Raw genomic sequence first — 23,849 nt, 5'->3', positions numbered from 1 at the left:
TTAAAAGATCATGACCAATGCATCTGTTATCTCTTCAGCAACCTCTCTCAGGACTCTGGGATGTAGTCCATCTGGTCCAGGTGACTTATCCACCTTAAAACTTTTGAGTTTGCCTAGCACATTGTCCTTTGTAATAGCAATGGCACTCACTCCTGCTCCCCAGTACTCATGGACCTCTGGTACTCTGATAGTGTCTGATGCAAAGTACCCATTAAGTTCATCTGCCATTTCTTTGTTTCTCATTACTACCTCACCAGCATCATTTTCTGATGTTTGGTCCAAACAACAACTGAACCTCTTGACCATACCTGCATGCGTTTATGTATTGAGTTGCTGCCACATGATTGGCTGGTTAAATATTCACATTAATGAGCAGGTGTATCTAATAAAGTGGCCACCGAGCGGTATGTCAGTATAGTGGCATTTTTGCTTCTAGACCACAGGTTAGTGGATTCATCGATACTGTGTCTCGGTGTTGTAATTCACCAATCAACAAACAAGGAGTACTTTTACCTCTTGTCAAGTGCAACTTGGGATGGGCAATGAATACTGACCTTGTTAGTGATGCTCTACTCTGTTTACCGTGTAAAACATTAGGTATATGTCATATCTGAATTTATGACCTGTGGTTCATGGTCTAGTATCAGAACTGTTATGTTAGCCTGAGTGGCATATTCTTTTTCTTATCTAAGGTCAGGCTGCAGGCTGGTAAAATTAGCGAAGTGGTGACAAATGAATGTCAATACAGATAAGTCTGAGGTGATACATTTCGGAAAATCAGTCCAGTGTGGGACTTACACTTTGAATGATAGGGCACTAGGGATTGTAATGGAACAGAGGGAACTGGGAGTATACTGTACTCTGCAAAACTCTGAGGCACATATCCATTGTTAGGGTGGTTAAGAATTTTGCACAATGCCTTAGTAATGTTATGTATTGCACTGTTCTACTGCCACAAAAAAAAACAAATTTCATGACGTATGTGAGTGGTGATAAACCTGATTCTGATATGGGTCTTTATTGTGGATTGAGAGTGGGAAAGGGGCAGGGAGAAGGGAACTATCTTTGGGAAGAGAGGAAGGGTGAGGGGAGGGAGTGGGAAATACCAGAGAGACATACTGTAATGACCTATTAACCAATTGTTTGGAATCGAATGACCTTACCTGGTGTGTCAAGGCTAGATGAAGCTGCACCCATGCCTGCCCCTGGCCCTCTGCGCCTTGCACCGCTTGTCTGCCGCCTGTCCTGCACCCCTCTGGCAGTGCTCCACCCTCGCCAACATCCTTTGCTCCTGCCAGATTTGTAAACTCACTCTCCGTTCCATGTTGACAAATACAGCACTGTACTAAAGTCTTAGGCACCCTAGCTATATATATGTGTCTAAGACTTTTGTGCAGTACTGTAGATGCCGAGTTCATTGAAAGTGGTATCCCAGGTAGACAGGGTGGTGAGGAAGCCATTTTGCATGTTGGCCTTCAACAATCAGGGCACTGAGTATACAAGATGAGACTTTATGTTGCAGTAGATGAGGTTCCACTTGGAGTATTGTGTCCAATTTTAGTCATTTTATTAAAGGAAAGATGTAGTTAAATTGGAAAGCATGCAGATTTATGAGGATGCTGCCAGTACTAGAGGGCCTGTATTTTGGCTAGGCAAAGTCATTATTCCTAGGGACATAGGAGAATGAAAGCTGACCTTACAGAAGTGTTTAAAATTATGCCAGGTATAGACAGGTAACCTTTATTGCTAGAGAGATTGAATTTAAGAGCAAGGAGTTTATGCTGCAACTGTACAGGGTACCGGTGAGGCCACATCTGGAGTATGTGTTCAGTTCTGGTCTCCTTACTTGAGGAAGGGTATACTGGCTTTGGAGGTGGTGCAGAGGAGATTCACCAGATTGATTCCAGAGATGAGGGGGTTAGGCTATGAGGAGAGATTGAGTCACCTGGGATTATACTCGCTGGAATTCAGAAGAATGAGAAGAGATTTTATAGAAACATATAAATTATGAAAGGGGTAGATAAGATAGTGTCAGGAAAGTTATTTCCACTAGTAAGTGAGACTAGAACTAGGAGAAATAGCCTCAAGATTCGGGGGAGTAGATTTAATACAGGGATGAAGAGGAACTGCTTTTCCCAGCGAGTGGTGAATCTGTGGAATTCTCTGCCCAATGGAGCAGTGGAGGCTGCCTCAGAAAATATATTTAAAACAAGGTTGGATAGATTTTTGCAGAGTAGGGGAATGAAGGGCTATGGGGGTAGCTGGAGATGAATCCATGACCAGACCAGCCGTGATCTTATTGAATGGAAGAGCAGGCTTGACAGGCCAGATGGCCGACTCCGGCTCCTATTTCTTAAGCTATTAGTCTTTTCTCCAGGGTAGGGGAGTCCAAGCCTGGTGGACATAGGTTTAGGGTAAGGGGGGAGGGGAAAATTTAAAATAGGCCTGAGGGGCAACGTTTTCACACAGACAGTGGTTGTTGTACGGAATGAACTGCCAGAGGAAGTGATAGAGACAGGTACAAGAATATCATTTTAAAATACACTTGGAAAGGTACATGAAGGGAGTAGAGGGATTGAGCAAGTGTCGGAAGAATTGGGATTAGGGAATGGGCACTGTGGTCAGCAATGGACTGTTTGGGCCGAAGGACTTAATTCTGTGTTTATTGTTCTATGACTTGATAAAGGAGTGGTGGTAGAAGCAGATACATTAGGGACATTCAGGAAACTCTTACATAGGCACAAGGATGAAAGAAAAAGGAGGATTATTTTGATCATAAAAGGTTGGCATAACGTCATGGGCCAAAGCTTCTATACTATGCTGTAGTTTTCCATGTAAGTGAGATTTGTGTGAACGGTTACATTATATCAGCATAAGTATGATGGGCTGAAAGGTCTGCTGTGCTGTATAACTCTGTGTCAATGATGTTAACCGCAGAGTCTGAAATGTTGGAAATAGCAATCTCCTTCCCGAGCCAGAGTTTATGGACTGTCCAGTGGGTTGCGGCTCCCTTTTGGATGAGATGTTTATCCTGTTTATTCCCTTGTGTTGACTTGAAAGAATCATGACTCTATTTGTAGATGAACAGGGGATGTTTTCCCATGTGTCATTAACCATTACGATTCCCATTCCCATTCTGACATACCTATACTTCTCTTGTGCCACTTTGAGGGCACCCTGATATTCCATCTGGGTAACCTCCAACCTGATCGCATAAATATCGATTTCTCCTTCCGATTAAAAAAAAATTCCCTCCCTCACCCCTCTAATCTCTATTTCCCCACTCTGTCTGTTTTACTCTTCTCACCTTCCCATCACCTCCCCCTGGGATGCCACCTCCTTCCCCTTCCCCTATGCTCCACTCTGCTCTCCTATCAGATTCCTTCCTGTCCAGCCCTTTACCTTTCCCACCCACCTGGATTCACCTAACATTTTTCTTGCCATCCTTCTTCCCCTCACCCCACCTTTTTATTCCAGCGTCTTCCCCCTTCCTTTCCAGTCCTGAAGAACGGTCCTGGCCCAAAATGTCGACTATTTATTCATTTCCATAAATGGTGCCCGGCCTGCTGAGTTTCTCCAGCATTTTGTGCATTTTGCATCCTCAGAACCTCTTGACTTTATGATTTATCATCTTGTTGTGCGCAGGCAACTTGTTTGCCTCATTTCCTACATTACAGCAGTTATTATTTTTCAAAATTATTTTGTTGGCTCCTACGTGCTAAAAGGTATGAGAGGAGAGCAAGATAATTGCAAGATTTTGCTTCTATCTTTCATAAATTTGTATCTTTCTGACATTAGTACAGGCCAGTGTATAAGATAACATTCTGCGTGCGTAATGAACTGTTCACACGAGCTACTGTATCTCAGTACTCTAATATTATTATTCTTATCAAAAGATTGTCCCTGCCATGTAGTCTGAGGCTTCCGTTGGTCAGGGTCAACCATGGATGTTGCATTCTAGCTTTCTAGATACGAAAACCAGGGCAGTACAATATGGAGAGCAAGCTCCCCCTCTCCACATGTCTGATGAGCCAAAGCAAAGAGGAATGGCAAAGACGGATACATTTTGGCACCAACGGCGCCGCAGGAGTTGCCAGTCAATGTTGAACTCAATGTAGGGTCTTGGGGACTCCAGCTCCGGATTTTTCTCTCAGGGATTACTCCTGAAGCTTTCCCCATGAGTGAGTATGGCTGCAAGCCACCGGAAGTTTGAGATCAGAGTTTTCCTTCTCCTAGATGAGCTGCCAAGCACGCTGACAAGCCCTATCTGCTTGAAGTGATAGGTTTTAAGGCACCAGTATGAGTAATCCGCCTTTGCTCCTTCTCCTGTCAGTAATTCTGCTGGGCTTAGTAGCAAAGCCACACGTGAAGGGCAGGAGCTGCACTTGGTTGTCAGAGGCTATCTGAGATACACGCCATTGGGAGCATTTAATAGGTAGTGGGAGCTTGCCCTCATTTCCGTCCCCAGCTATAACAACATTAAGGGACCTGCCATATATATTACAGAATATAAGGTAATCAGATTGGAGATTGGATCATGAATTAATTTTCCTCCCACTTATTGGTAATCAAACATATGATAAAATGGTTCCACGCCAGTAGATTAACTAACACTAGTGCACCTCTGTTTGTCAGATTGAGCTAGCTCTATAGTTGAATTTTTACAGAAAACCTCAAAAGTATGTTTCACAAATGCATTCATCCAGAGCTACAGTCTGGATTTTCATAATTAGAACGTAGAACAGTAAGGCCCACTATGTTATGTCAACCTCTAAACCAACTGCATGATCAATTCTGCATGGAGGCCTATGACCAGTGGTGTGCCTCAGGGATCTGTTCTGGGACCCCAACTCTTCGTGATTTTTATAAATGACCTGGATGAGGAAGTGGAGGGATGGGTTAGTAAATTTTCTGATGACACAAAGGTTGGGGGTGTTGTGGATAGTGTGGAGGGTTCTTAAAGGTTACAGCAGGATATCAATAGGATGCAAAACTGGACTGAGAAGTGGCAGATGAAGTTCAACCCAGATAAGTGTGAGGTGGTTCATTTTGGTAGGTCCAATAAGATGGCAGAATATAGTATTAAAGGCAAAACTTTTGGCAGTGTGAACGATCAGAGGGATCTTGGGGTCCGAGTCCATAGGACACTCAAAGCTGCTGCGCAGGTTGATTCTGTGGTTAAGAAGGCATATGGTGCATTCGGCTTCATCAATTGTGGAATTGAATTTAGGAGCTGAGAGGTAATGTTGCAGCTATATAGGACCCTGCTCAGACTGCACTTGGAATACTGTGCTCAGTTCTGGTCGCCTCACAACAGGAAGGATGTGGCAACCATAGAAAGGGTGCAGAGGAGATTCACAAGGATGTTGCCTGGATTGTGGAGCATGCCTCATGAGAATAGGTTGAGTGAACTCAGCCTTTTTTCCTTGGAGCGATGGAGGATGAGAGGTGACCTGATAGAGGTGTATAAGATGATGAGAGGCATTGATCGTGTGGATAGTCAGAGGCTTCTTCCCAGGGCTGAAATGGCTATCACAAGAGGGCACAGTTTTAAGGTGCTTGGAAGTAGATACAGAGGAGATGTCAGGGGTAAGTTTTTTACGCAGAGAGTGGTGAGTGTGTGGAATGGGCTGCCGGTGGCGGTGCTGGAGGTGGATACGATAGGGTCTTTTAAGAGACTCCTGGATAATTACATGGAGCTTAGAGAAATAGAGGGCTATGGGTAACTCTAGGTAATTTCTAAAGTAAGGACATGTTCGGCACAGCTTTGTGGGCCGAAGGGCCTGTATTGTGCTGTAGGCTTTCTATGTTTCTATCTAAGCCTTCCTCACAGAGCTCTCCATTGTTCTATATCAATGTGCCTTTCTAAGAGTGTCCTGAAATGTTCCGTATATATCTGCCTTTACCACCATCTTTGGTCTCTGTATAATAACCCTACCTCTGACATCCCCCCTATACTATTGTCCAATCACCCTGTTGAATTAGCCATTTATGACCTGGGAAAAGTCACTGCCTATCCTCCCCGTCTCTGTCTTTCATTATCATACACACCTCTATCAATTACCTAAAATTGTGGTTTTGTGGATTTCCTTGTAATGCCATACATTTGACAGGTTAAAGTCAAAGTCAAAGTAGATTTATTATCAAAGTACATATATGTCACCATATACAACCCTGAGAATTATTTCCTTGCAGGCATTTATAGGAAAACAAAGAAATACAACAGACTTCATGGTTAAGGTCTGCCATTTATTTATTTGGAATTGTTCTTAAATTTAAATGTTGGGAATATAATTTTTTCCAGAACTGAGAGATACTGATAGCAATTTTAATATTTTATTTCCAAAACTTCCAGAAGAATATGAGAACATAAGACATTCGGCCCATTGAATCTGCTCCACCATTCCATCATGGCTGATTTACTATCCCTATCAGCCCCATTCTCCTGCTTTTTCTATGTATCCTTTGATGTCCTTACTAATCAAGAACCTATCAATCTCCATATTGCACCGTCATTGATAGTTGTAGATTTATATGTTAATCATAGAAATACTGCTGTTATGTCATTATGTCATGATGTCATTAATACTCATGCGTAGCTTTCCTTTGCTTCCTCACTTCCCTGACCATCTGGAGGACAAGATAGTGGCGTGACGCAGCTCGCAGCGGCCACTCCGGTAGTGATGTCTGTTATTTGTCAAGTAGGGTGCCGTGCACAATCCTGATTTGATGGAGATCGATGTGAGAGCACGGAGGAACATCTGGTGAAACTTCTGAAATGCCTGCTTCACTGCTGCTGCTACTGTGTGGTCCAGAATCTCCAGAGGGGAAGGTCCGGAGTCCTCGGCTTTGCTTTGTTGCTCGGTGGCCGGGGCGGGGTCGAAGCACCCGGTAGAGGATGGTGCTTGGAGAGGCTGTGTTGGAGGGGCTGGTCGGAGGCTCAAAGTTTTCGGATGGACTCAGAGTCTGCTGCGGTCGGGTGCTTCCAATGGTGCTGCATCGGCAAGTTGGCGGTGCTTGGAGGTTCATGCCAGGGAGAGTTTCTCCTTTCTACCATCTGCGTGAGATGATGAGTCTATCGGGACTTTGAGACTTTTTTTTTACCGTGCCCATGCTCTGCTCTTTATCAAATTACGGTATTGCTTTGCACTGTTGTAACTATATGTTATAATTATGTGGTTTTGTCCGTTTTAGTCTTGGTTTGTCCTGTGTTTCTGTGATATCATTCTGGAGGGACGTTGAATCATTTTTTAATGCATGCATTTCTAAATGACAATAAACGAGGACTGAGTGTCCTCATAATCTAATCTCCTCTCTGTTACTGTGACCCTATTGAGCAAAGCCCAAGTCCCGGATTGTGCTGAAACAGGCTGCTGGCCTGGAGTTACTATTGACCTGTGCGTGCACATCCGCGCTCACCTGGATTGATAGAAGCATAGAGTCATACAATTATAGGGAACTGCAGCTCAGATACAGGCCTTCTACACTCTCTAGTCTATGCTAAACTAATAGTCTGCCTAGTCCCATTGACCCACACCTGGACCATAGCCCTCCATACACCTCCCATACATGTACTTACTTAAACTTCTCTTAAACGGTGAATTTGAACCTGCATTCACCACTTCTGCTGGCAGCTTGGTCCACTCCCGCACCACCCTCTAAGTGAAGACATTCCCCCTTATGTTCCCTTAACCATTTCATCTTTCGGCCTTAACCCATGACCTCTAGTTGTAGTCTCTCCCAACCTCACTGGAAAAAGCCTGCTTGCATTTACCCTTATCTATACTCCTCATAATTTTGACTGCATCTATTAAATCTTCCCTCTCCTACACTACAGGGAGTAAAGTCCCAACCTATTCAATCTTTTACTCTGACTCAGGCCCTCAATCACTAGCAACATCCTGTGAATTTTCTCTTTCAAGCTTACTGATGTCTTTCCTATAGGAAGGTGACCAGCACTGCACACAATACTCCAGATTTAGCTTGACGAACATCTTAAGTAGCTTCAACTTCAACATAATGCCCATACTCCTCTGCTCAGTGCTTTGATTTATGAAGGCCAATGTCACAAAAACACAGTTTATGACCTTATCTAACTGTGACATCATTTTCAAGGAATTATGGATCTGTATTCTCAGATTCCTCTGTTCTACTGCATTTTCCAGTGCCCTACTGCTCATCGTGTAAGTCCTACCCTGGTTGGTCCTCCGAAAGTGCAACAACTCACACTTGTCTGTATTAAATTCCTCCTGCCATTTTTCAACCCATATTTCCAGCAGGTGCAGGAAGCTTTGATGGCCTTCTAACTACACACTTTGATAGCCATCCTTTGATATGGAGTTATGCCTCATTAACTTTCTGATGGCAAGAGGCCTGCAGCACAGTGTGTCATCTTCAGCCTGCCGCTCCTCTTACAACAGGGTACCACTTTATTTTTTTCAGATTAGATTATATTATGAGGATACTCAGTCCTCATTTATTGTCACTTAGAAATGCATGCACTAAAAAATGATACAACGTTCCTCCAGAATGATATCACAAGAAAACACAGGACAAACCAAGACTAAAACTGACAAAACCACATAATTATAACATATAGTTACAACAGTGCAAAGCGATAACATAATTTGATGAAGAGCAGACCATGGGCACGGTAAAAAAAAAGTCTCAAAGTCCCAATAGACTCATCATCTCACGCAGGCGGCAGAAGGGAGGAACTCTCCCTGCCATGAACCTCCAAGCGCCGCAAACTTGCCGATGCAGCACCACTGGAAGCACCCGACCGCAGCGGACTCTGAGTCCGTCCAAAAACTTCGAGCCTCCGACCAGCTCCTCCGACACAGCCTCTCTGAGCACCATCTCTGCCAAGTGCTTCGACCCCGCCCCGGCCGCTGAGCAACAAGCAAAGCCGAGGGCTCGGGGCCTTCCCCTCCGGAGATTCTGGATCACATTGTAGCAGCAGCAGCAAAGCAGGCATTTCAGAAGTTTCACCAGATGTTCCTCCATGCTCTCACGTCCATCTCCATCAGATCAGGATTGTGCACGGCACCCTACTTGACAAATAACAGACATCACCACTGGAGTGGCTGCTGCGAGCTGCGTTGTGCTGCCATCTTCTCCTCCCTCCAAGTACATCTAGTACTCTGTACATCTGTACAGCTGATCGTTAATGCAAACATCTAATCAGCCAATCATGTGGCAGTAACTCAATGTATAAAAGCATGCAGACCTGGTCAAGAGGTCCAGTTGTTGAAAATGCAAGCAGGCTTTTTCCACTGCCTTGTGCTGAGACTAGAACTAGAGGTCATGGGTCAAGGGTGAAAGGTGAAATATTTAAGGGGAACCTGAAGGGGAACTTTTTCACGCAGAGGTGTGAATGTGGAATCAGCTGCCAGTGGAAGTGGTGCATGCAACATTTAAGAGAAGTTTGGACAAGTACATGGATGGGAGGAGTATAAAGCCATAAATTATAGGAGCAGATTTAGTCCATTTGGCCCATTGAGTCTGCTCCACCATTTTATAATGCCTGATCCATTTTCCCTCTCAGCCACAATCTCCTGCCTTCTCCCTTCATGCCCTGACTAATCAAGAATCTATCAATCTCTGCCTTAAATATACCCAATGACTTTCCCTCCACAGGTGCCTATGGCAACGAATTCTACAGATTCACCCCTGAGTATGGAGGGCTGTGGTCCATGTGCATGTTAGCAGGACTGGGCAGAACAACAGTTCAGTGCAGACAAGATGGGCTGAAGGGTCTGTTTCTGTGCTGAAATGTCTATGGTATAATGACTCTTATGATAGAAAGCCCCAGCCCAGTAAGGGGGACAAATTACTTACTGCCGCCCATCTGGTTAAATATATAAATGTGTAAATGAATAAATTATCTAATGTGTGCATTATATGTGCTAGAATTTAACACTCTTCCATTTCCAATCACAGCAGCAGTGATGCTCGTTCCACAGAGGTACACAGAGGATGAATTTGAAGAGCACTTTGGCGTGAATTACCTTGGACATTTTTTGCTTACCCATCTCCTCCGGGATGCTCTGAGGCAGTCAGGGAGCAGTGACTACAGTAGTCGAATCGTCACTCTCTCTTCAGCCACCCATTACATCGGAGAGATAAATCTAAACGACTTGCAGAGCAGGTATGAGTATGGCCTGGGTGTGTACGATGCTGAGATATAAGTTCTCTTGTCCACTGTATCAGTACATCTTTTTGTTTTTAACTGAGAACTTTTAAAACTTGAGTTTAAGGAACCTCCCCAGCAGTTGCACAAATGATAAATGTCTGCAATTCTTTTACTTAGAAATTGGTTTAATATCAAGCTCAAGTTCAAGGTCTAGTTTAATTATCATTCAACGATACATGATTAGAGCTAAATGAAACATTGTTCCTCTGGGGCCAAGGTGCAACACACAATACCATTGGCACATAGCACAAATAGCACATAATTTTGGACAAAAACAAACATACAGTCACAAAGAAATAAAATAATATAGCAAAGTCCCTGAATGACATGACTGTCGTCCTGGTCCAGCTTGTTCTTCCACCTAGCGAACACTAGAGGGCAGCACTGAGTGAACACCAGAGGGTAGCGCCAACAGAAGGGGCTAGACCCCAACCCAGTATGGATTCCAGAATTAATATTGTCACGTGTACTGAGTTACAGTGAAAATCTCTGTCTTGCATGTCATCCGTACATCACCAGTGTATAACTTTTGGGATGTAGCCTTCACTGGCTTGGTCAACATTAATTTCTGTAGCAGTTCGCATAACATTATGTCAGCGGCAAAATCAGGGTTCAATTCCCGCTGCTGTCTTTAGGGAGTTAGTACTCTCTCCGTTTGACCGTGTGGGCTTCCACAGGGTGCTCCAGTTTCTACCCACATTCCAAAAACGTACTGGTCAGTAAGGGTTAGTGAGTTGTGGACATGCTACGTTGGCACCAAAAGCATGACAACGCTTGTGGGCTACTCCCAGCACATCCTTGGACTGTGTTGGTCATTCGTTGGGAGTTCAAGAATTTAAGCATTGTTTCATTAAAGGAGCATCATTGTATTTTCATGTCTGGGTGATGAGTGCCCATGTTAATTGAAATGAACATACTCATTGATGCCTCCGTTTTCAGTCTGATCATTACTGTGTGCAGGTGATCCCCATCTTATCAGGGAAGGTGGTGGAGAGGTGAGGTTCGATTTCCTAGAGAAAGTTCAATATCCCAGTTTTCCTAAGTGAAGCTATATCTTGTGTACATGCTTAGAACATTGATATTACAGCCCAGAACAGGCCTTTTAGCCCACAATGTCGTGCTGACCTTATAAACTACACTAAGATCAATCTAACCCTTCCCTCTTACATAGCCCTCCATTTTTCTAACATCCAGGTGCCTAACTAAGAGTCTCTTAAATGCCCCTAATGTATCGACCCTACCACCACCCTGGCAACGCGTTCCAAACATCCTCTGCTGTCTGTCATCACCTCTGACGTCTCCCCTATGCTTTCCTCCAATCACCTAGTGGTAGCTATTTCCACACTGGGGAGAAGTGCCTGGCAGTCCACTCGATCTATGCCTCTTATTATATTGTACACCCCTATCAAGTCACCTCTTATCCTCCTTTTCTCCAAAGAGAAAAGCCCTAGCTAGCATGAAGAAACATGAGATGTAAAAGAGATTGTTTAGTTATTCACTTTTTCCAACATAAATTCCATAAGATTGAATTTTACTCTGTTATCTCAGATGTTTTAAAATTCTGTCAGGGTGAACTTCCATAACCCGAATGGCCGGAACACAGGTGTCACATGTATTCACTTGTGAGTTGCCGAATCTATCTACTTGTGCAAACAAAGTGTGTCCCTTACTGGCAGGGATTGTAACCCTGGTTATACGTTACATTTCTGCGGAGTTCTGTTTTGAGCTCTGTTCTGAATGATTCAACAGATGGGTTTTAAGTACCTGATGCTTCATGCTGGAAGTACGATTTCACACACAGCCATACATAAGATAGAAAACATTCAGTCCAGATTATCCAGACATGTCAGAGCATAAGATATAGGTGCAAAATTAGGCCATTCGGCCCATTGAGTCTGCTCCACCATCTGATCATGGCTGATTTATTTTCCCACTCAACCCCATTCCCCTGCCTTCTCCCCGTAATCTTTGATCCCCTTACTAATTGAGAACCTCTCAACCTCTGCATTAAATATACCCAATGACTTGGCCTCCTCAGCCGTCTGTGGCAATGAATTCCACAGATTCACCACCCCCGGCTGAAGAAATTCCCCCTCATCTCTGTTCTAAAAGGGATGTCCTTCTACCGTGAGGCTGTGTCCTCTGGTCCTAGACTTCTCCCATTATTGGAAATATCCTTTGTACATCCATTCTGTCTAGGCATTTCCATATTGGGTAGATATACAATGTTGTTGTCAGACAATACACTGTAACACAGCGGACCTTGGAAAACCAGAACTCTGAACCCCAAATAATGATATCAGTATCAAGAGAAAACACTAGAGTTGAGATGGAAATGTGGTTGCTGGACGAGGTTTATGGAACCATGACGGGTAGGGGGTGAAGGACCTGTTCAGTTCTATAAAGCTCCATGACTGTAGCTGCATGCATAGCAGCAGAAATCAGACTGAATGGCGGAATGTGTATGAGGGGCTGAATTCTATCTCCAATATTTATTAAATTATTTATTAGAAAAGTATTTATTTTGTGGCTTGGTGCTGTTGGTAATTTGAGGCCCCTTCCTGAGAAGGGGATGAGGAACTACCTTCTTGAACTCCAGCAAACTTGGCATGGAATGTACCACTTCACTGCTACTCATGCTCTGGGATCTCAATCAGCGAGACGGGGGAGCGACTTGGTGGATCAATTTACAGCTTCTGCCCTTACTCTTGGCGAAAAGGTTTAGAAGTTGCTGAAGGTGATTCAGTTCTGAAGAATTCCTGTGCTCATTCATCCTATGACATAGGAGCAGAATTAGGCCATTTGGCCCATCGAGTCTATCTACCATTTCCATGGCTCATTTATATTCCCTCTCAACCCCATTCTCCTGCCTTCTCCCTGTGACCTTTGCTACCTTCACTAATTAAGAACCTATCAACCGCCACTTTAAATATACTCAATGACTTAGCCTCCACTGCCAACTGTAGTAATGAATTCCACAGATTCACCACCCTCTGACTAAAGAAATTCCTCCTTTTCTCTGTTTTAAAGGGTCACCCTTGTATTCTGATGCTGTGCCCTCTGGTCCAAGGCTTCCCCCTCTATTGCAAACATCTGTTCCATGTCCACTTTATTTCGGCCTTTCAGTATTTGATAGATTTCAATGACAACCCCTCCCTATTCTTCAAAACTCCAGCAAGTATGGGCTCAGTGCTCCTTATATGTTAACCCTTTCATTCCTGGGATCATTCTTGTGAACATCCTCTAGACCCTGTCCAATGCCAGCACATCTTTTCTTAGATATGAGTCCTAAAACTGCTCACAACACTCCCAAGTGTGGCCTGACCAGTGCCTTATAAAGCTTCAGCATCACACTCCTCTTTTATATTGTAGTGCTCTCGAAGCATATGTTAACATAGAATGAGAAGGAATCATTACAGTTTTCCTCTCAGGAAAATTGCCTGAGGGAGAAGTTGCCAACGTAGCTGCAGAAGGTTCTACTTGTTGTTTACCTTTTCAAACCAGAACAAAGCAGCTGTAAAACAGAACGGGAGGCAGTCAGTGAATACAAATTAGCTCTTGTGTCAGATTTGTACTCATGAAACAATAAGGTATTTTTTTATATGTGCTGCATGGCATATGTTTCCTGCCCAGACAGAGGATAATCAGACTACAAACGTGGGTGGCAAAATAGGGCGCACAGAAGATAAATGGTCCAATCCTTATCTTTATTGCACGGTAGCATAGCAGTCCACAGTAGGGAATGAGGAACTGATCCATAGGCATTGGCCGGGTCGAGGAACAAGACGTGCAGATCCTCTCTTTCTTAATGCTTATATGGGTTCGATTCCCACTACTGTCTGTAAGGACTTTCTACGTTCTCCCTTTGACCACATGAGTTTCCTCGGGTGTTTCAGTTTCCTCCCACATTCCAAAGTAGTTAATTGGTCACCTGAACACGAGGAATATTGCAGATGCTGGAAATTCAAGCAACACACATCAAAGTTGCTGGTGAACGCAGCAGGCCAGGCAGCATCTCTAGGAAGAGGTACAGTCGATGTTTCGGGCCGAGACCCTTCATCAGGACTAACTGAAGGAAGAGTTAGTAGGAGATTTGAAAGTTGGAGGGGGAGGGGGAGATCCAAAATAATAGGAGAAGACAGGAGGGGGAGGGATGGAGCTAGGAGCTGGACAGGTGATTGGCAAAAGGGATATGAGAGGATCATGGGACAGGAGGTCCAGGGAGAAGGAAAAGGGGGAGGGGGGGAAAACCCAGAGGATGGGCAAGAGGTATAGTCAGAAGGACAGAGGGAGAAAAAGGAGAGTGAGAGAAAGAATGTGTGTATATAAATAAATAATGGATGGGGTACGAGGGGGAGGTGGGGCATTAGCGGAAGTTAGAGAAGTCAATGTTCATGCCATCAGGTTGGAGGCTACCCAGACGGAATATAAAGTGTTGTTCCTCCAACCTGAGTGTGGCTTCATCTTTACAGTAGAGGAGGCCGTGGATAGGCTTCATCTTTACAGTAGAGGAGGCACATCTACGCTCTGTCCGCCAGAGAAAGCAGGATCTCCGAGTGGCCACACATTTTAATTCCACATCCCATTCCCATTCTGATACGTGTCTATCCACGGCCTCCCCTACTGTAAATGACACCCCAGGAACTTGAAATTGCTCACTCTCTCCACTCCACTTCTATGAAGATTGGTTCGTGTCCCCTTGTCTTACCCTTTCTGAGGTGTACAATCAGCTCTTTGGTCTTGCCGATGTTATGTGCAACGTTGCTGCTGCGACACCACTGAACTAGCTGGCATATCTTGCCCTCTCATCACCATCTGAAATACTGCCAACAGCAGTTATATCATCAGCAAATTTATAGATGGCATTTGAGCTGTGGGTATAGAGAGAGTGGAGCAGTGAACTCAGCGCACATCCCAGTGGTGCACCAACGTTGATTAACGGTGAGGTAGAGATGTGATTTCAGATCTGCACAGATTGTGACCTTTCAGTTAGAAAGCTGAAGATCCAGTTGCAGAGGGTGGTACAGAGGCACAGGTTCTGTAGCTTCTCGATCAGGCCTGTGGGGATGATGGTGTTAAATGTTGAGCTGTAGTCAGTAAACAGCATCCTGAGATAGGTATTTTCATTGTCCAGCTGATCCAAGGCCACGCGAAAAGCCAATGAGAATGCAGCCGCTGCAGGCCTGTTGTGGCGATAGGCAAATTGCAACAGGTCCATTGCAGTTCTGTTACATTGGAAGAGCTGTCGCTCGCTTGGTTTGTGCACTTTGCTGCATTGTTGTCAAGTCAACAGCACAAATAATCACAGAGGATTTTATGAGCTTCAGAGAACTGCAAAGGCTGATGGGATAGTGACAGCAATTTACCTCCCGTGAATATATCCGCCATGGTGATGCAGGTGAAAGAGAAATGAGTCTTCAAGGCCCAGTAAAACAAAAGGGGTAAGACCCTGTGGAAGCTGGAGGAGGCTATAAGGTCGAGCATTAAGGTAATAACGAATAAGGTAATGACTTTACCTATTACCTTAATGTTTCAATCTTTCCTCTCTCCAGGAACCCATTAAGTTGCGTATTGATGTCTCTGAAAGCAAACCACACACTGACCTCTCATGGTAGTTTATTCCTCTACTGAATTAACTTCTGTAGAGAGTGATGAAAAAAATACAAGTTGAACTTTGTCTTCAGTTCAAAACTCTCATGGTGACACAAGAGAGGTGGAGGTGCGTTGTCTACATCTCTGGGCATGAAAGATAATTTGTGTTTATACATGTCTTTTTGTTAGTAGTATGGAGTGTGGGGATGACAGGTTTTTATATGGAAGGGTGAGAGGAAATTCAGAGTAGGAGGCGAGAGAGTGAGAGAGCAAGAGAGTTTGAACTGGTCAGGTTGTTAATAATCTTGAGATGTGTGGATAGTGGGTTTGGGCTTAGTATCATTTCAAAGACAGATTTGAAAGCTGGGGCATGGCATTGTAGTAGGAAAATGCCTTCATGCTCAGTGTTACCAAATGTTATTTTCTCAATAGTAACCTCTGCAGATCTAGTTCTATTTCTGACATGCATCCAACCCTTTATCAATGATGATGTGCTTCCTGTGCATTGGTGCCTATCCAATGTTCATTGCCCTGAATATTACGACTATAGTGAAGTCCAAGAGTGAAATGAAATGAAATATCTTTATTGTTATTGCATAGTACAATTTGTCATGCACCAATACATGGAAAATGAGTTTGCAACTCTTATGGTGAGGTGGAGATACAGCTCTACCAGAGGAGGTGTAAGTTGCTTCTTCCCTCCACTAGCCTGTAGGTCATCCTTGGGCAAAGGGTAGCACCTGCTTAGCCCTTTGATCAGGGTCACGTGAAACCATGCGAGCAGGTAGTAGATGGTTGTATGAGCAGCTGGGGCATATCACAGGTCCAGGTCATGTGACCACTGATATCAGGCAGACAATCTCTGAAGAGTATTGATAATGGCTGGGGTCACCGTTCCTTTAAAGACGCTGCCCAGAAGAAGACAATGGTAAACCACTTCTGTGCAATTTACCAAGAACTATCATGATCATGGATAGACTATGATTGCCTACCTCATACGACACCACACGTGATGATGGTGGTGACACAAGGTGCATGTTCTCTGGGTGTACAGGAGATAAGAGGTATCGATCAAGTGACTTTTCCCCAGGACAGCAATGACTAATACAAGGGGCATCATTTTAAGGTGATAAGAGGGAAGTATGGGTGGGTGGGGGGTTGTCAGAGATACGGTCTTTAGCAGAGATTGGTCGCTGCGTTGATGGGAGGGGTCCATGGCATAAAAAGGTTCACTAGAATGATTCTGGGAACAAAAGGGTTGACATATGAGGAGCGCTTGGTGCCTCTGGGCATGAACTCTTTGGAATTTAGGACTGAGGGAGGATCTCATTGAACACCATCAAATATTGAAAGGCCTAGAAAGAACAAATGTGGGGAGGATGTTTCCTGTAGCAGGGAAGCCAAGGGCCAGATGGCACAGCCTCAGAGTAGGAGATCCCTTTGAAATAGACGTGTGGAGGCATTTTTATAGCCAGAGTATGATGAATCTGTGCAATTCATTGCCAAAGGCAGCTGTGAAGGCTAAACCATTGTGGATATTTAAAACTGAGGGTGATAGGTCGCTGAACGGATCCTGACCCAGATCTGGGCTGTACCCTCCAAATATCCGGACCTGCCTCTTGGTTTTTTTGCACTACCTTACTTTCCCTTTTCGATTTTCTATTTATGATTTATAATTTAAATTTTTAATATTTACTATTGATTTGTACTCCAGGGAGCGCGAAGCGCAGAACCAAATATCGTTGTGATGATTGTACGCTCTAGTATCAATTGTTTGGCGACAATAAAATAAAGTTTATGGGGAGAAGACAGGAGAAAGAGGTTGAGACCGATAATAAATCAGCTGTAATGAATGGCAAAGCCGACTTGATGAGCTAAATGGCCTAGTTTGCTTCAATGTCTTATGGTCTTTTTGATACTATATCTTATCTTTTTCTCCCACACAACAAATCTCCCCCCCCCAATTATCTTTACCTCTCTCTGCTTTAAAATAAAGTACACACATTTAGCCTAACAAGCAGCTACCTGTCCAAATCCCCCTTCTGTGAAACAGTACCATATTTAGGTTGATAATAGCCCACTCAGATGCCATAGGGTGTTTTATCATTAAAAAGCAGACATTCCCAACCTTTTTTTATGCCACGAACCCTTATCATTAACCAAGAGGTCTGTGGACACCAGGCTGGGAACCCCTACCTTAAGGGCTCGCTACAAATGTAAGTTATAGTTGTTGTTCTTTGATCAGTGGGGCAATGCAGTGATGCAGCTGGTAAAGCCATTGCCTCCAGCAACCCAGGTTCACTGCAGGCCTGTGTGGAGTTTACCCACTCTCCCTGTGTGTTTCCTCACACTGGTTGGCAGGTCAACTAGCCACTGTAAATAGCCCCTAGTGTGAAGATGAAGAGTGTGGGGCAGGGGCCAATGGATGAATTAATATGAATGAAGCAAGAATAAAGGGGGTTAGATTCAAGATTCAAGATCCAGGATCATTTAATGTCCTTTCCAGTACGCAAATATAAAGGGGAACAAAATAGTGGTTAATCGAGGTCCGATGCAGCACCCAAAAAAACACAGTAAGATAAAGAGTACAATAATAATAAAAACACAATAGGTACAAATACAGAGATTGATTGAATGTCCATAAAGTGAAGCTAGGCACAGGCGTGTCTGCACATAAGATGACTGACAGGAAATGATAAAGTAGAGATGGTCAGGGGTTTGGAGGAGTGAGTGGCAATAATATATGGGGGGGGGAATATGGAGAATATAGGGGTTGACACTCAAAACGTCATATTGGCTTATTTCATCTTATCTTTGGCTTTCGACCTGATTCTTTCCAAATGACAATTATTTTTTAAAAAAGTAAATCAAACTCACACCCAGCACTTCTGCTGGCAGCTTGCTCCACACTCTCACCCTTTGAATGAAGAAGTTCCTCCTCATGTTTCACCTTACACCCTTAGCCCCATGACTTTTCGTTCTAGTCTCATCTAACCTCAGTGAAAAAAGTTCTAACTTATACAACCTTTCCCTGTAACTCAGACCCTCAAGTCCCAGCAGCATCCTTGTAAATTTTCTCTGAACTCATATCCATTAACCTTTCCTGTGCCATTAATTGAAATGTACCAGCTTTTAGTTTGAGAATAAAATACTGTGGGTGGTGGAAATCCAGATGAAAATCAAAAGAATTTTTGGAATAACAGTGTTGATGAATGAGAAGCATGTTTAACGTTGAGTTTTCTCAGAATGCGACAGACGTAGAGATGTGAACAAGTTTAAGCATGTTTGCAGTCAAGGAAAGGGAAAGTGATCATAAGAAAGATGATCTGTGACAGGAGGACAGAAGAGAGTAAAAAGCATGATAGTTCAAAACAATAAGCACAAGAGATTCTGCAGAAGCTGGAAGTCCAGAGCAATACACAGAGAATGCTGCAGGAACTCAGCAGGTCAGGTAGCATCTATGAAAATGAATAAACAGTTGACGTTTCAGGACTGAGGCTTTTCATTAGGGTTCACCAGTCCTGATGAAGAGTCTTGGCCTGAAACAATGACGATTTATTCCTTTCCACAGATGCTGCCTGACCTGTTGAGTTCCTCAAGCATTTTGTGTGCATAGCGCTAAACAAGATAATTCGAAAATAAACCCAAAAAAAAGTGAAAAGAATTAATGATTATATTGTAAATGGGAATTTCAAAGTCATTATCAACAGCTGTTGTATGATTAATGGCAAAGGAGTTATGATCTGAAGTTATTGAATTCAGTTAGTGCTGTTGTAATGTTGGAAGATGATTTATTGAAAAATGCTGTTCCTCAACCTTCTGTTCAGCTTAGAATAGCTTAGGAGGCCAATGGCAAGTGTTCACAATGGGAATGAACTTCACAATCAAAATGTCGTATTGGCTTATTTTATCTCGTCCTTTGGCTTTAAACTTCATTCTTCCCAAGGGACCATTAATGGATAAAACACAATGGCCACAATGGCTTTCTGTTGCTGTATCCCATCCACTTCAGAGATGCTCTTCTGCACATCGCTATTGTAACTTGTGCTCATTTGAGTTACCGTCACCTTCCTGTCAGCTTGAATCAGTCCGGCCATTCTCTAAAGTCAGAATATTTTTGAGTAGGAGTCCCCCTGCTCACCCGGGGGTATCTCTGGCCAAGAAGAGTTTTGAAATATGACTAGAAATCATTTTGTGCTGGAGTCTCACAGGGAAACGGAAGCAAATTCACCTTCTTCCTCTTGCTTGAAAGTTTTGGGCTCTGACTCGCATCCTGTTGGATTGCTGAAGACTAACAAACTCTCAAACTGTGCACAGAGGCTGTAAAAATCAGCTCAGTCATTTGAAATTATTTTCAGAGCCAAAAATGATTCCAAAATAGCACCTGATGAGGCGTAAGTCATTCTAGATGCTGATTTGGGGAGGATTTTTGCCCATTTGTAAATAGCATCTACCAGAAATATGTAGGCATGCAAATTGCACAGATCTTGACATCAGTTATTATAGAGTTTAGAAAAATAGAGGGCTATGGGTAACCATAGATAATTTCTAAAGTAAATACATGTTCAGCACAGCATTGTGGGTCGAAGGGCCTGTATTGTGCTGTAGGTTTTCTATGTTTCTGTTTCTAGAATACTAATGTTGTACCATGACATATGCCATGTAGCCCAGTGACCCTGTTTTATTTATTTTTTCCTTTTTTTTCCTTTTTTTCCAGTCTTGATGAAGGGTCTTGGCCCAAAATATCAACTATACTCTTTTCCATAGATGCTGCCTTGCTTGCTAAGTTCCTCCAACATTTTGTGTGTGTTGCTTGGATTTCCAACATCTGCAGATTTTCCTTTGCTTGTCCCTGTTATTACTTGTGCACTACCGAATGTGCATTCAATCACAAGGACACCTCCCCAAACCACTGATATTTAAAAGGATCATCACCAGAGTCATACAGCATGGAATAAGGCTCATTGGCCCAACTTATCCATGCTAACCCGGACTCTCTGATCTACAGGCTGTTTCCAAGAATACACGCATGGGGACAAACATCGAGTGCTGCTGGCAGATCATCAAATAGGTGAAAGACATCCTTTGGTACATTAACAGCACTTTAAAGATACCTTAACAAGTACATAGACAGAAATAGGATAATCGCAGGGGTTCCCAACCATTTTTATACCAAGGACCCCTACCAGTAACCGAGTAGTTCATGGACCCCAGGTTGGGCCAATCATGGACAATTTTTTTTCAATCTATGTAAACTTTATTCATTATGAAAAATACAAGAATAAGCCTTGCAATACCTTTTCTTTCTTTAAATCCATTGGCAATGCTTTCAGTACTGTTCTATTAACATTCCAACACATCAATACCACTGCTCCACTCACATGGCTCTCTGGGTTGGAATACTGCTACAATAATCGAGGGGCTTCCTCACCCAACCCGGCTCCTCCCTTTCCAGAGGCAAAAGAACCCCACGCTGTGGTCCTTCTCCTCCAAGCACTTGCAGTGGCTGCACCAAGCTTCAGTGCTTCCCTCAGCACGTACTCCTGCAGCCTGGAATGTGCCTTCCTCTGCGGGCGTCTTGATGTATTGGCACATCAACAGCTTTCGGGCAGACCAAAGGACATCTTTCAGCTATTTGATGATCTGCCAGCAGCACTGGATGTTTGTCTCCGTGTGTGTGTTCTTGGGAATAGCCTGTAGATCAGAGAGTCTGGGTTAGCATGGATGTGTTGAGCCAAATAGCCTTATTCCATGCTGTATGATTCTGGTGATGATCCTTTTAAATATCAGTGGTTTCGGGAGGCGTCCTTGCGACTGAATGCACATTTGGTCGTGCACAAGTAATAACAAGGGCAAACAAGAGAAAACCTGCAGATGCTGGAAATCCAAGCAACACGCACAAAATGCTGGGGGAGCTCAGCAGGCCAGGCAGCATCTATGGAAAAGAGTACAGTCGACATTTCGGGCCGAGACCCTTCATCAGGATTGGAAAAAAAAGACTGGTAAAAAGAAAAAATAAATATTGGGGTTTGGGCTACATGGCAAAGGTTATGGTACAAGATTAGTATTATACAGTAACTGACGTCAAAGTCTGTGCAATTTGCATGCCTACATATTTCTGGGAAACATTATTTACATATGGGCAAAAATCCTCCCCAGTGCAGCTCTGGAATGACTTATGCCACATCAGGTGCTATTTTGGAATCATCTTGGCTCCAAAAAAACCTCAAATGACAGAAACAAGAGGAAATCTGCAGATGCTGGAATTTCAAGCAACACACCTAAAAGTTGCTGGTGAACGCAGCATCTTTAGGAAGAGGTACAGTTGACATTTCGGGCCGAAACCCTTCGTCAGGGTCTCGGCCCGAAACTTCGACTGTACCTCTTCCTAGAGATGCTGCCTGGCCTGCTGCGTTCACCAGCAACTTTTATGTGTGTTGCTCAAACAACAGAGCTGATTTTTACAGCCTCTGTGCACAATTCGAGAGTTTATATTGGTCTTCAGAAATCCAACAGAATGTGAATCAGAGCTCAAAACTTATAAACAAGAGGAAGAAGATGAATTTGCTGCTGTTTGCCTGTGAGACTCCAGCACAAAATGATTCCTAGTCACACTGCAAAACTCTTCTTGGCCAGATATATCCCCAGGCAAGCAGAGGGACTCCTGCTCAATGATATTCTGACTTAAGAGATCCGGTTGACTTGTGTAGGAAAGTGAAGATGACATGATAAGGATGTAGTGGGTGTTGGTGTGAAATTGGAACTGAGAGTCTTTGAGCAGAGTGGCAGGACTCTGCATTTGGATCAGCTCCAATTAGGCTGAAGGTATTTGAAGATTGATTGACTAAAATGAAAGCATTCCATTTCATGGCACTGATAATGCTTAAGCCCTGAGAGAATTATGCTTTTTTTCTCTTGTATAGAAACTAATAGTGATATATTAAATAGTAGTGTGGTTATTCTGATAATTTTTACCCTGTGGGATTGACATAAATTGTATAAAGTTATGACACAGTCAGACTAAGGAAAGATTATCCATCCTAATCCTATTCACAGGTTTTAGCCCGTAATGAAGTGCTGTCAAATGTGTTGATAATTTCTGCTTACACTACTGAATTCCAGAGAACCAACACCCCTGGGTGTCAATTATCTCCAGTGAGGCAAGAGATTGCAGATGCTTGAATCTGGAACTACACAGATTGTCAGGCAGCATTGGTGGGAGGAAAAAAATCGTCCATGTTTTGGATCAGAACCCTGCATATGTGTTAATTTGTAAAAAGTGAGGTTTCCATTTTAATTCCTATCCCCATTCCTATTCCAAATTGTCAGTCCATGGCCTCGTCCACTGCTACGATAAGGCCAATCTCAGGTTGGAGGAGCAATATGTCATATTCCATCTGGGTAGCCTCCAGCCTGCAGGCATGAACGTCAATTTTTCTAACTTTCGATAATTTCTCCCCTCCCCTTCTCTCTTTTTCCATTCCCCATTCTGGCTCCTATCTTACCTCTTCTCTTCTCCTTACTTGCCTATCACCTCCCTCTGGTGCTCCTCCTCCTGCCCTTTCTCCCATGGTCCACCATTCTCTCCTATCATATTCCTTCTTTCAGCCCTTTACCTTTCCCACCTATCACCTCCCTGCTTCTTACTTCACCCCCCCCACCCACCGATTTTCCCCCTCATCTGGATTCTCCTATCACCTTCTAGCTTGTACTCCTTCCCCTCCCCCCACCTTCTTATCCTGGCTTCTTTCCCCTTCCTTTCCTGTCCTGATGAAGGGTCTCAGCCCGAAAAGTCAACTGTTTATTCCTCTTGACTCTTTATTCCTTTCTATAGATGCTGCCTGACCTGCAGGGTTCCTTCAGCATTTTGTGTGTATTACTTTGTATTAATTTTCCCTCTAAGCCCTTCATCGATTACCTCAAAGGCTTCACTTAATTTATTTCTCTGTTTAGGGAATTAGGTTTTTTATCTGTTTAGGACCCTCACAGTGTTTTTACACCTCATTTAAAACTCTGTTTAGTTTCCAAGCACAGCCTAGACTCATTTCTGAAATTCTCCTGA

General features: G+C 43.5%; 1 protein-coding gene across 1 annotated transcript in view; it reads left to right on the top strand.

The window, feature by feature from the left end:
* The window catches only part of LOC134349761 (dehydrogenase/reductase SDR family member on chromosome X-like), a 366,143-nt gene that overhangs the window by 258,437 nt on the left and 83,857 nt on the right, over positions 1-23,849 (top strand). Inside the window, exon 5 of the mRNA XM_063054593.1 lies at positions 9,943-10,150. Coding sequence (XP_062910663.1) covers positions 9,943-10,150 — 208 coding nt within the window. The remainder of the gene's footprint in view (positions 1-9,942; positions 10,151-23,849) is intronic.

Source organism: Mobula hypostoma, chromosome 7 (genome assembly GCF_963921235.1).
Source record: "Mobula hypostoma chromosome 7, sMobHyp1.1, whole genome shotgun sequence".
NCBI lineage: Eukaryota > Metazoa > Chordata > Chondrichthyes > Myliobatiformes > Myliobatidae > Mobula > Mobula hypostoma.
The sequence above is the reverse complement of the archived record's forward strand: the minus strand, read 5'-3'. Positions and strand labels throughout refer to the sequence as shown.